We start from the raw sequence: 13,106 nt of genomic DNA, 5'->3' as shown, positions 1-13,106 counted from the left end.
TGTACCAAAACCAGGTAATAATACTAACACTAAGCTAATCCACAGAAATTTTCTCAAAGAACACAAAAGAAATATTTAGCACTTATCTCCTCTACAGATAGGGTAGTGGGTAGCTGAAGGCAGGGATGGGAAGGAATACTTAAATGTAGATACTCTTGAAATTTCTTAATTTATATCATATGAATATATTATGTATTCATGAAACTACTACTTTCTTTTTGAATATGTGAAAACCAAGACAAATCAATGCTTTGTTCATGGCTGTGGTCTGGCAGTTGCTTTCTGTCACTACTCACACCCTCTTGAGTATCTCACAAGTCTTTGCTCCTGAGCTTCCTAAACCTCCATGCTGGTTCAGTGCCACTGGTTACCTGAAATTGCTTCTGAGTCATCACTCTGAACTATTTAATATGGCACAGCTTAGTCTATGGTAGCTGACTAAAAAGGGTGACAGAACTATCTTCAAGACAGCTGTATTCTGAAAAGAGCATGTAAGAACACATCAAAAAGTAATAACATGCCACTGATTTTTGACCTTTTACTGTGTGCTTGGTACTGTGATAAGCACTAACATGTTATCATATTTAAGTCCTCAGCAACTCTTAGTAGGTGTGTCTTACCATTTTTATTTTACAGATGAAGAAACTGAAGCTCACAGATTAAAAAATTTGCTTAAAGTCACACAGGTTCTAAGAGAAGAACCTAGACTTGATCCAGGGTCTGCCAATACCAAAAATGGGGAATCATTCTTCTATTACTAAAACATTTCAGTTTTGAAAGCTCATAATTAAAGCTCTAAACTCTATCTGAAAAGCTGTGTTGTCTCTTTGTAGCCAAGAACTTGTTACAGTCCTAGCAGTTAAGCCAGCCTCTAGAAGCCTATTAACAAAACACATGTAACTTTCAGTTGGCAGGATAAAATAATACATAAGCCAAGGGACTTCCAAATTAAGTAAACTTAAGCTCAGGGGTTTCCAACTTTTAGTCAGACAATTAAACATAAATCCAATTTAAGATTTTATTTTATTTTTTGGTACTGGGGATTGAACTTCATGGCACTCAACCACTGAACCATATCCCAGCCCTATTTTGTATTTTATTTAGAGACAGGGTCTCACTGAGTTGCTTAGTGCCTCGCCATTGCTAAGGCTGGCTTTGCACTTGTGATCCCCCTGCTTCAGCCTCCTGAGCCACTGGGATTATAGGCATGCGACACGGAGTCCGGCAAGATTTTATTTTTGCTAATGAACTCTTTCTGGATTATTCATTGATATCTTAATCAAAAACGTCAGGAAAATGTTAATCAACAACAATCACGGGCTGGGGATGTGGCTCAAGCGGTAGCGCGCTCGCCTGGCATGCGTGCGGCCCGGGTTCGATCCTCAGCACCACATACAAAGATGTTGTGTCCGCCAAAAACTAAAACATAAATATTAAAATTCTCAAAAAAACAAAAACAAACAAAAAAAAAACACAACAATCAGGTGTCCAAAACCAGACTACCGTGTATTATTGATAGCTTCCAATTTGGGGGGGTGTGGGTGGGGTACTAGGGATTGAACTCAGGGGCACTTGACCACTGAGCCACATCCCCAGCCCTATTTTGTATTTTATTTAGAGACAGGGTCTCACTGAGTTGCTTAGAGCCTTGCTTTTGCTGAGGCTGGCTTTGAACTCCCAATCCTCCTGTCTCAGCCTCCTTAGCCGCTACACCCTGCCAATGGCTTCTGATTTTTGCTACTCAATCATTAAAATGTTTTAAATGTCAACATAATCCTAAATGATTCTCAAATAGAAAAATTTCTGCATCTCATCTACCAAGTTCCTTGTACAGGAAGTTATGAATAGAGTTAAATCAGAAATTTTACATTTAACTTAAAATATCTGAAACATCAGACTATTTTGTATTAAGACAGAAGATTGAAATAAAACTAATATGATTAGGGGGCTGAGGGATATAGGTCAGTTGGTAGAGTGCCTGCCTCACATGCACAAGGCCCTTGGTTCAATCCAGCACCACAAAACAAACCAGCAAAAACCTAATATGATTAAAATAAAAATTTTAAAACATACCAAACAGCTTTCTGAGATAAAAAAATAGTAAGTAGATAAACTGAAAATATTTGTCTTATCAAGGCATTTTCTCCATATATCAATTTTTACAAAATACTCTTGAGCTTTCCATTCTATTCTGCTTCTGGTGATAATGTAAGTTTACAAATTTCTTAACTGTTCATAATGGCCTAGAAAAATCAGTATTAATCAACTGTATCTATTATTTTCTTTTTGGTTCCTAATCTTTTTTTCATAAATTTCCTAGCATTGAGTTTATTTGTCATACCAATTTCCTAAAGCAGGTAATACTGCATTAATGTTAATGTGTATCTTCTGAAAACAGAAAGAAGCCATGTCTGACTGTTGATTCTTCTCCTTCCCTCCAGTATAGGAGCACTGACACCAACCCAATTCACAGGTGACCTTCACTCCTTATTTCATTGGCATTCTGAATACTATAAAAAAATTAAGGACAACTGAAATAAAGCATCTGCTAGAAGAACACAGAGGCTTCCTATTTCTCCTGAATTAGAGAACACATTCTGGAAGTTTTATTTTTGATGAGGAAAGACACTGGGTACCTTTAGTAAGTCTTTGCACAAACAATAATTCTATGGCTATCTTGTACCTTCTCCCATCATAATAAAGGCCCTGAGAAAGACTGGTATTTAGAAATGTATAATAGGCTAATAAGCAAATCAAAAAAGCTACTAAATACTACAAACACTGGAAGTTATTTAATGAAGCAAATTATACATTCAATATTGACTTGTTAATGAATTTAAAGTCTTAGCTTTAAACATTCAGAATTCCAGGGAAGATACAAGTACAGAAAGTTGTCAGGGTTTCCATTAAATCAGTCTTCAGTACTATAATATCAAGTTGGTGAACCCAAAGTGATATTATTGGGCTGCTAGTAAATACTTCTATTTACACGGTATTTACTGTAGATCATAAAACAAAACGATTTTCATCTGTGGGCTGAAAGAGAACACTTCAAAATGCTGAAGTCTTAGGTGAACACATTTACAAACTGCTGAACTGGCTAACAAAGTGAAATGGCATTTAAGGAAAAAGGCTTTTTTTCAAGCTAGAAGATGTCTTTTTTTAAATTGTAAAACGAGAAAGGGAAGAGTCCTCTTTCTGTGTGTAAAGAAGGATGGCATTTGGGTTTTAGCCTTTGTGTTCCTGGGCTCTACCTTGCATTAGCAGAGAGGAAATTCTGTGCAGAAGGCCACATGTTCCAAAAGTGAGCAATCTGGCAAGAACCTGAAAACCTGACAGGCTTCAAGGCTGCATGTCAGAGGGCCCTGCATCTGCATGTTCCTGCCCTGTGATTTTGATTCAAAAATCAACATTTCAAGTTCAAAGTAAGGCAATAAGCTTGAGTTCTGTGGAGTACATCAGTTATGTTCACCAGGATTCAAATCTAGATCAGGGGAAAAAAAAATCAAAACATAATATAGCATTAAGAAAAAGGAAAGAAGAGTGGGAAGAATAGAGACCCCACCCCCTGAAAAAAAAAAAAAAACACACATTATGTTACAGAACAAATATGCTCCAGAGAACTGGATGAATATTTGAACTTGGTCTCTATCAGTCTTTAAGACACAAAGATAAAGAAACAAAATATGTATAAAACAACGATGAGTGTTCTGAACACCACTGAACCTTACGTTTTACAACATATGCTATAGAACCATTGAGCTACAATAATATTCAATGGGAAAGAGGCTTTGGGATGTTCAGCTTGCATGTAATTAGGTCACGCCATTTTAAAAATTCAATACAAGAAAAATTAAGAAAACGAGAAAAGGGCCCATGCTGTGTAGCCCATGAATCTCATTGGCTTTATCGTGAAAGTTTATTGTTTTTAATCCTAGTACAATCAGCTACCAGTTACACATAGTAAAAAACAAAAACAGCCACAAAGCAATGATGATAGAGATAGTCTGTGATATTGTACAGAGGAGGAAATAGTCAGTCGGAATCCTCCAGTCCCCACCTGGCTTCAACAGTTAAGCTATCACTCCCACCCTCCCCAAAATAGTTTTAAAAATTTTTATTTCTTGCTTGGATACAGCAAGATGCTAATACCTCTTGGGGACACTGGAGAATTTTAAAAACTAAAGCAGTAGAAACAAAACAAAAATGGAAACGTGGAAGCAAGGTGACACACAAAGAAGATCCATGAGGCCTTGGCTTCAGATCACCTCAAAGCGAACCACCTGGAAAGAAAAGAAAAGATTGTTATGTCAGGAAAAAAAAATGGCAGAAAGTTCAGCAGGTCTCATTATCATAACATGACTCCACTTTTTCTCCAATCCACAGAATCCAAGCTTTTCTCAAGTTCTATATTTTTATAAGCAAGCCAGGGTTACAGAACATTGCTTTCTGTTCTAATATGTTATTGTAAATGTTAGCAAAAAACCAGTTCATACTTACTCTTTCAGAATTAGAAAATAGCATTTTTAGTAATGCATGTTGTCTTCTTTATCTTAAACCCTTTGAAGCAACCACATAGTAGATTATTTATATGACTGGGTACTCTTACCTTAGAGGAATAATGATTCCATTCAAAAACTAAGTCTCATATATATTTGGTTCGATTGAGGGCTTTTTCAGCCAGGTGGCCACTTTCATCTGTAATCTTCTCCCAATCTGTCTGTCCGACCACAAAACCTATGGCCCTTTTCCTATCTGCATCCTTCTTTTCTTCCAGGTCTGCCCATCTCACCTAAAGAGAACATAGCATTAGGCTGGGCTACAGATAAAAATATATGCAAAAGTCCCCCTCCCTCTTTGGGTAACTTCAGGGGCAGAATGACACGCATGAAACTCCAAGTTCAGAACATAGTAAAAATTAACCCAAGAGAACAGAAGAAAGCCCTGTATCTTACTTAAGTCACCAAGTCCTAACCACTGTAGCTCTTAAGCAGTTCAGCTCTTGGCTCAGTCCTGCCTTCTCCACCTCCTTTGTCACTCACAGGCCTGTCCTTTAAGCTCACAGGCCTGTCCCTGCCCCTTTCTTTTTTAACCCGAAGTACTAATCTTTGATTAGTCTTCCTGCCTCTACTCACCCCCTCCAATCCACTCTACCATAGAGATTTCCCCCAAATACACAGTTGTGACTCTTATCTGTTTCAAACTCTTCCCCTAAGAAAAAGGGTACCTTTAGTAAGTCTTTAAGACAAAGTCCACGTACTCAGATCCCACTTGATCTGGCCCCCATCCATTCTGTGGCATCTCTGGCCAGTGACGGAGATAAACAACAGACTTATTTCTGATTCTCAGAGCACGTCAGCTCATTTCATGTTTAATTTTGCAAGTACCAGTCTTTCTAGTAAGGTCTTTCCCCAAACCTTGTTCACCTGGCATGAATGTAGTCATCCTTCCATACTTTATCCCTTTTTTAAAAAAATATTTTTAGTTGTACATGGACATAATACCTTTAATTTTTTTATCTTTAGGTGGTGCTAAGGATCAAACCTTGTGCCTCACACATGCTAGGCAAGAGCTCTACCACTGAACTACACCCCCAACCTCAAATAATCATTTTTAATCATTACTTTTCTGAAGTTCCTTTAGGATTTCAACATGTCTACTTTTGAATTTCACACTTCAGTTTAATTACCCAATTATAGATCTGTCTTCTCCATATAATTTATACACATTGAGTTGGAATCCCTCAGCCCCCACCTGGCTTAAACAGTTAAGCTATCACTCCCACCCTCCCCAAAATAGTTTTAAAAATTTTTATTTCTTGCTTGGATACAGCAAGATTCTAATACCTCTTGGGGACACTAAAAACTAAAGCAGTAGAAACAAAAATGGAAACGTGAAAGCAAGGTATATAAACTATAAACACTTTAACATCTTTTTTTTGTTGTTTGTTTTTTGAGATGGGCATCTCATTACGTTGCCAATACTGGTCTCAAGCTTGCAATCTTCCTGCCTCAGCCTCCCAAGTAGCTGTGTAGCATGTGCCACACAGCACTTGGCTTTGTAAACACCTTAGTTCAAGGACTGAGTTTTATTTATCTCCACAGAATTAAAATTTCTTGAAATTTCATCTTAGAAAATAGAAAGCTAGTATTATTACCTTCATACATGACATAGAGACCCACTGACACAACTGGCAGGATTACAACTACAGATATATGATTCAGGGGTATTTCCTGTTGGTGGTACTCTGATTTTTTTAAAAAAATGAACTCTTACAATATTATATTAATTTTTTTAAAATTTGTTTTAATCAGTTACATATGACAGTACAATGACCTTGACATATCATACATTTGAATCAGATGGGATATAATTTCTCAGAGTATACAGGTTGCACAATCACATTGGTCATGCAGTCACATATATACACAGTAATAATAATGTCTTTTTCATTCTACTATCCTTCCTATCTCCCCAACCCCTCCCCTCCCATGACTTCAAATACTGAAAGGTAGACTATGACTCTGCTACTTGTAATGCACAGTACCAAAGACTGTATTTTAAATATGCTTGTGATTTATTTATTATCTGTGACAAAGAAAGGAAACGAGAGCATCAAAACTCCATGCTCTCCGCCAGCAAGGTGGTGCATGCCTGTAATCTCAGTGGCTCAGGAGGCTGAAGGAGGAGGATTATGAGTTCAAAGCCAGCCTCAGTACTGGTGAGGTGCTAAGCAACTCGGTAAGACTCTGTCTCTAAATAAAATACAAAATAGGGCTGATCAGGATGTGGCCCAGTGGTCGAGTGTCCCTGAGTTTAATCCCTGGTACCCACCCCCCACAACAAAAAACGCTCCATACTCTTCATATTGGAATTAAACATGCATTATTGCTCTAAGGTATACTGGCCTTCCCTTTTCCCATCTGCAGGACTGGTTATGAAATGACCAGGCTTCTCCTAATGCAATCATGTGGTCAAAGGGATGTGTAGGAACTATAGTGGGGAAGGAAATAATAACACCTCTTTTTTAAAAAATAACTTTATTTAATTTATTTATTTATTTTTATGTGGTGCTGAGGATCAAACCCAGGGCCTTGCATGTGCAAGGCGAGTGCTCTACCACTGAGCCATAACCCCAGCCCCGGGAACACCTGACTCTTCTTTTTTTTTTTTAAAGAGAAAGAGAAAGAATTTTTTAATATTTATTTTTTAGTTTTCGGCGGACACAACATCTTTGTTTGTATGTGGTGCTAAGGATCGAACCCAGGCCGCACGCATGCCAGGCGAGTGAGCTACCACTTGAGCCACATCCCCAGTCCAGGGGCCTTGTGCGTGTGAGGCCAGCATTTAACCAACTAAGCTATATCCCCTGCCCCAATGCGGCTTTTAGTATACAAAGATCTCTGGGCATTCTACACATCAAAAAATAAATAAATAATTTAACTTTGGTTAATTCATAGGCACTGTTAGTTCTACTTGGAATAAAGGATACACATTTTACTGAAAGATGACTTGTGGTGGGGAGCATAAAGGATGTATGGGCAGACTATGACTACTGAACAAGGAAAAGGTAACCAGCTCACAATAAATTTAAACTCATGTCTGGGGCATTGATCAACATATTCAGCACAGAGCTAAATATGTTGATCAATCTCAACCTGCTACTTTTAAAGTTGCACTTTAGATTCTAATTGCTTAAAACCTTGATAAAATGGAAGAATATGGGATTAGAAGAAAAAGAATATTATTTTTCAAATAAGCACTATGATTATGCATGAATTACTAAGTTTTTTGTTTTTTTTGCAAGACAGAAACTTTTATTTCCAGGAATTGTGGATAAGTAACAAGTCAAATTTAAACATTCTATTTGAAAGATGGGCGGGGGGTGGGGAATTACTAAGATTTTTGAAACTGGAATTACAATATACTGGAAGGTGTTACATTTTTTTCACATCTCTAATACATACTGATGCTGTATTAAAATTACTAATTTACATGCTGGATTCTTCCATTGGAGGTCAGCTCCTTATAGTACTTATTCACACAGACAATCAATTTGTAAAATGAATGAAAGATCATCAAAACACTAACAATAACAGAAATGAAATAATGGATTTCAGCCAGAATGGCTCCTTCTTTTCTTTTCTTTTGAGACAGTGTCTTTCCCTATTTCCCTAATAGCCTCAAACTTTCGACCCTCCCACCTCAGTCTCCTGAGTTGCTGAGATTACAGGTGTGTACCACCATACCTGGCCAGAAATGGCTTCTTGAGTCAGTGTCCCTTCTAATTTTCCTAAAGGTACTTTTGAGGTTTATAGCCCAATGTCTTTCTTTTTGCCACTTAACTTAAGAAAAATGTGTTATGATATAAAAAAACCTTGGCTAACACTCTAAGGTTTGATTATATATATATTTCATCTATTATTACTAAAAATATTTCTAATATGATCAACTCTACAAAACCACCTTTTTGTTGTGGTAGAAGTTAATCCCAGGAATCCATATGGTATTTGTAAAAAGTTGAACTACTGAAACCAAGAGACCCAAGAAAGGAATGGAATAATGTATGCTACATTCTTGCTACTTATAAGATCTTCTTTCCTTGGGCCCTGATATTGATTTTGGTGAGTGGTTTGAGAGTTAAAAACTATTTAAAATCAAGATATGAGGCAGAGGAATGAGATTAAAGAGGAGCCATTTTAACTAGGCCATTTAGCCATTTAGAACTACGATGTGCACTCCTCAGTTTTCTCGTCACCCAACTTGACAGTAAACTGCAAGGGATCATATACTTCTTATTGCACAGGTGACAGATGTCTAAGTAAAAAAAAATATATATATGTCTCATTTCAGATTATGTGTCACCAAAACTACACTGAATTATTATTCTCAAATCACTTCCGAAGAAGGTGTGCCACTTTTTTTTTAACTTTTTTTAGTTGTAGATGGAAGAACATGGGATTAGAAGAAAAAGTATATTATATTTCCTCACTATCTTCATTTTTATTTATTTATTTATTTATTTACTTATTATTTTTTTAATGTGATGCTGTGGATCCAACCCAGGGCCTCACGCATGCTAGGCAAGTGCACTACCACTGAGCTACAATCCCAGATCAGGTGTGCCACTTTCTATTTCTTTCTTTTTTTGGTCCTGGGGGGTTGAACTCAGGGGCACATGACCAATGAGCCACATCCCCAGCCCTATTTTGTATTTTATTTAGAGACAGGGTCTCACTGGGTTGCTTAATGCCTCACTTTTGCTGAGGCTGGCTGTGAACTTGCAATCCTCCCACCTCCTGAGCCGCTGAAATTGCAGGCGTGCATCACTGCACCAGGCTTCTTCTTCTTTTTTAAATATATATATATATATTTTTAGTTGTACAGGGACACACAATATCTTTGTTTATTAATTTATTTTTTATGTGGTGCTGAGGACTACTGAACCAGTGCCTCACACATGCTAGGCAAGCACTTTGCCACTGAGCTACAGCCCCAGTCAGCCACTTTCTATTTCTATTGACCTCAACCTTAAAACTGGAGTAACAGGCATGATCTAAATAGTCCTTGGGAGGGGCTGGACACAAATGAAAAGCCATTATAAGGGTATCTCCTCCTTGTTCCCTCAAGCTACACAGACAAGAGTGGGCTTATGGGCTGTCTGCAATATTTGAAATAGCTTTGAAAGCTGGATTCTTTAAAATGGAACACACTTTCATGAAGATTTACTGGCATTTTTAGTCTCTTTAGAAAAAAAATATTTTAGTATTCAACCATTGAGGAAATTCATGAAAAAATACAAAGAAATCATGTGTAAAAAGTATCATGTACAACCCCATTCTTAATAAGAAATGATTTATTTTTCTCCCAGATATCAGATAGTCAAAAAGTTGGATTACAACACTGTGGGTGTAAGTGTGGTAAAAGAGGATACTTAATTTACATATGGATAAAGAAATAGTTGGACCTTTTTGGAAAAAAATCTTATATCTGTCAGAATGATAAATCTATTCTATGACTTTGCAGCTTTAGTGCTAAAAATTCATTCATCCTAAGGAAATATTTGCAAAAAGATACCAAGGCTTATGCCCCATGATTTCTACTATAGTATCTGTATTAGCAATAAAATGGAAATAGCACAGACATCCATCAATAATGGACTGGTTAAATAACTACTTGTACAACCAAATAATGGCATATTGGGCAGCTTTTTAAAAAGAATGGTAGATCTGTATATACTTACTTATATCAAGATACGCAAGAAGAAAGTTGTTCATAACAGTGTATATATGATCTCTTTGCTTTGTTAGTTTGTTTTAAAAGATACACATATATATCACTTTAATTGAATCCAATATCTATGTGGTACACCCATCCCATGTCCTGGCTTCATATTTCTGTTCCCTTTCATAGTAAAACTTCCTCTTCATTTGCTGTTATATACTTCTTCTCCAGTATGCTCCAAATTGGCTGTTGCTGCTGCTTCTTTCTTTCTTTCTTTTTTTTTTGGTACAAGGGGACTGAACCCAGGGGCACTTAACCAATGAGCCAATCCTCAGTGACACTCTAATAAGATATAAAAAGAGCTAAGTTGCTGAGGCTGGCTTTGAACTCATGATCTGCCTGCCTCAGCCTCCTGAGCTGGCTCCAAACTGGTTTCTGTCTCTCATCTAAGAGAAGAACATACAGCAACCCTCATGTTGCCACATCTAATGGCCATTTCTGTTCTCAATTTAATTGTTTTTTCACTTTAAAACTGATTTTTTTCTTCTTGAAACACTTCTATCTGAATTTCTAAATTTTGGGGTCCAGCATCCCATTTTATTTTCTATTTAAAATTTCTCCTTGGGCAAGATCATTCAGTTTCATGGTTTACCATTTTTCTCAAATTCATTATTTCAGTCTGGTCTCTCATGAATTTCACACTTGTAAATCTAATAACCAATTTAATATTTTCACTTAGATGGATTTGTATCTCATCTAACCTAACCTAACCTAATCTGAGATGGGGTCCAATTATGCTATCCAGACTGGCTTGATATTCCTAGACTCAAGTAATCCTCCTGCCTCAGCCTTCTGAATAGTTGGGGCTATACTACAACCAGGTCTTTATTTAGATTTCTAACAAAACTTAAGCTTATGACTCCCTCAGAGTAAACAACAAACATTGGATGTGCATTGCCAGAACCCTAAGGAAGTCACTCTTGATCTCATCTACCATTGGACCCTCCCCATAAAATCCATTAAGAAGTATTACAGATTCTCTTTAATACCCTACTCTGAACCCCATTCTTACCTTATGATAAAATAACATAATGGTTACTCCCAGCTCCTTTAAAATTGACAACATGCAAACCATGTAAGATTCTGTTCTTCATTTTTTAAGTCACTTGCACATTTTGACCTAAAATTTGTAAGGTCTCCCTTCTTTTTAGAATATGTAATGTCATACAGTATCAAAACTAAAATGCTCTAAAAAATGGCATTCATATAATTATCTCCTTGTATTTTTCTAAAATCTGATGCTTAAATGGGTCCTTTATTTGTTGTGAGTTATTAACAAAAGTCACTTACCCTCTTCTTCCCAGGCTCAGAAGCACGAGTTTCATAATCATCAGGGAGCTGAAGATAATCCTCCATTCTGCTGGCAATCGCCTCCCAATCACGTTTCCTTTTAGTACCAGTCCTCAAGCCATCCAACTTGTCTGAGGGACAAACACAGAGCCGAAGCATTAAGGAAGAGTGTGAATTTGTACACAACACATATACAAGGGAAAAGAAGTCTGGAATACTTTCAAGGGGAATTATCCATATTTTTGAGTGGAGCATCAACTTGCAGATCCAAACTATCTTCGTGGCTGAGAAAAATGTCAAGTTCTGTGCAATTTCCACGGTCTATCTGATGTTTGTACTAGCCACTGTTACATTATGATGCTGGTTTAAGTAACAAATAATGGGCAAAGCAAGAAAAAGCACTTGTCTTCTGCTTTCTCCTTGTTCTCCCATGCTCCCCAATTCAAAGTTTTGAATGAAAAGCTGAATTTTTCTAAGACAATTACTTCCATTCTTTTTTTCTTCAACACATCATTAATACCATTCATTTCATCTACAATTGTGTGTAATATTGTATCATATGAAAAGTAAGCAGTACCAAGAACTTAGTGATATTTAAGAAGATTTAAGATGTACAGTTTCTTAGGATTTTGGCTGCTGTGAGAGAATTAATCATGAATTAATGTTTATAAATCAGATGACTATATGAGATTGCCACTTTCTCTGGATACATCATGAAATACTGTTGACCATTCTGATGCTAAAGTCTAGTCAGCCAAAGTGACCAGATCTGATATTTCTTTCTGAACCCTGATTCAGAGGGCCAGGCCTCCCAAGAGCTTACAACTATAATCAATTAAATGAATAAGAATTCCACATCCAGAAACTATGAGATAGGAGATTAGATGTCTTAAAGAAGAACACGCAATGAAAATGTGTTATGTCTTTTTTATTGGTTATTAATAATTGATCTTGAATACTACATATGGAATATCATGAGTTATATACATTTTTAGCTACAATAAAGTACTAAACTTTTGAATCATTTGAAGTTATATAAACACACTATTATTAAAGCAGACCAATAAAGGAAAGCCTAAAAGCTTCAGGAACACAATGACCATACTTCATAGAATTCCGTAACAGGTGCAGAGGGTATATAATAGAAATCTTTAAGGTACCAAGTTGGAGGGAACGTGATATGAAGTGCAATGGAAGCATTGGCAAGGAGGAGGGTGAATTTATGCTTCAAATATATGAATTTCACACACAACAAACTGTACAATATTTAAAGGCCAGAAAGATTTTGCATAATTGGCAAACCTTTTAGTTTCAACCCTCCCAACCCACAAAAGCAATTATCACTGAAAAATCAGTAAGGCAAATTTATTACTTTACAAAACTCAAGAAAAGTTTATCATCTTGTTTTGGCAAAATTTTCACATGGGTGGGGTTCTGTAGAACCAGTCTTGTATTTCCTCTGCAGACCACATGCTATACCAAGTGGCTCTATTTACAGGTCATACTATACACAATCTTAAATAAGTGACTCC

General features: G+C 36.7%; 1 protein-coding gene across 1 annotated transcript in view; it reads right to left on the bottom strand.

The window, feature by feature from the left end:
• Positions 1-3,900: 3,900 nt before the first annotated feature.
• Positions 3,901-13,106, bottom strand: part of Ylpm1 (YLP motif containing 1) — a 73,770-nt gene continuing 64,564 nt past the window's right edge. Inside the window, 3 exon segments of the mRNA XM_015494002.2 lie at positions 3,901-4,283; positions 4,610-4,792; positions 11,575-11,705. Coding sequence (XP_015349488.1) covers positions 4,646-4,792; positions 11,575-11,705 — 278 coding nt within the window. The 3' untranslated portion in view covers positions 3,901-4,283; positions 4,610-4,645.

The sequence above is a fragment of the Marmota marmota genome, unplaced genomic scaffold (genome assembly GCF_001458135.2).
Source record: "Marmota marmota marmota unplaced genomic scaffold, marMar, whole genome shotgun sequence".
NCBI classification, from domain to species: Eukaryota; Metazoa; Chordata; class Mammalia; order Rodentia; family Sciuridae; genus Marmota; species Marmota marmota.
The sequence above is the reverse complement of the archived record's forward strand: the minus strand, read 5'-3'. Positions and strand labels throughout refer to the sequence as shown.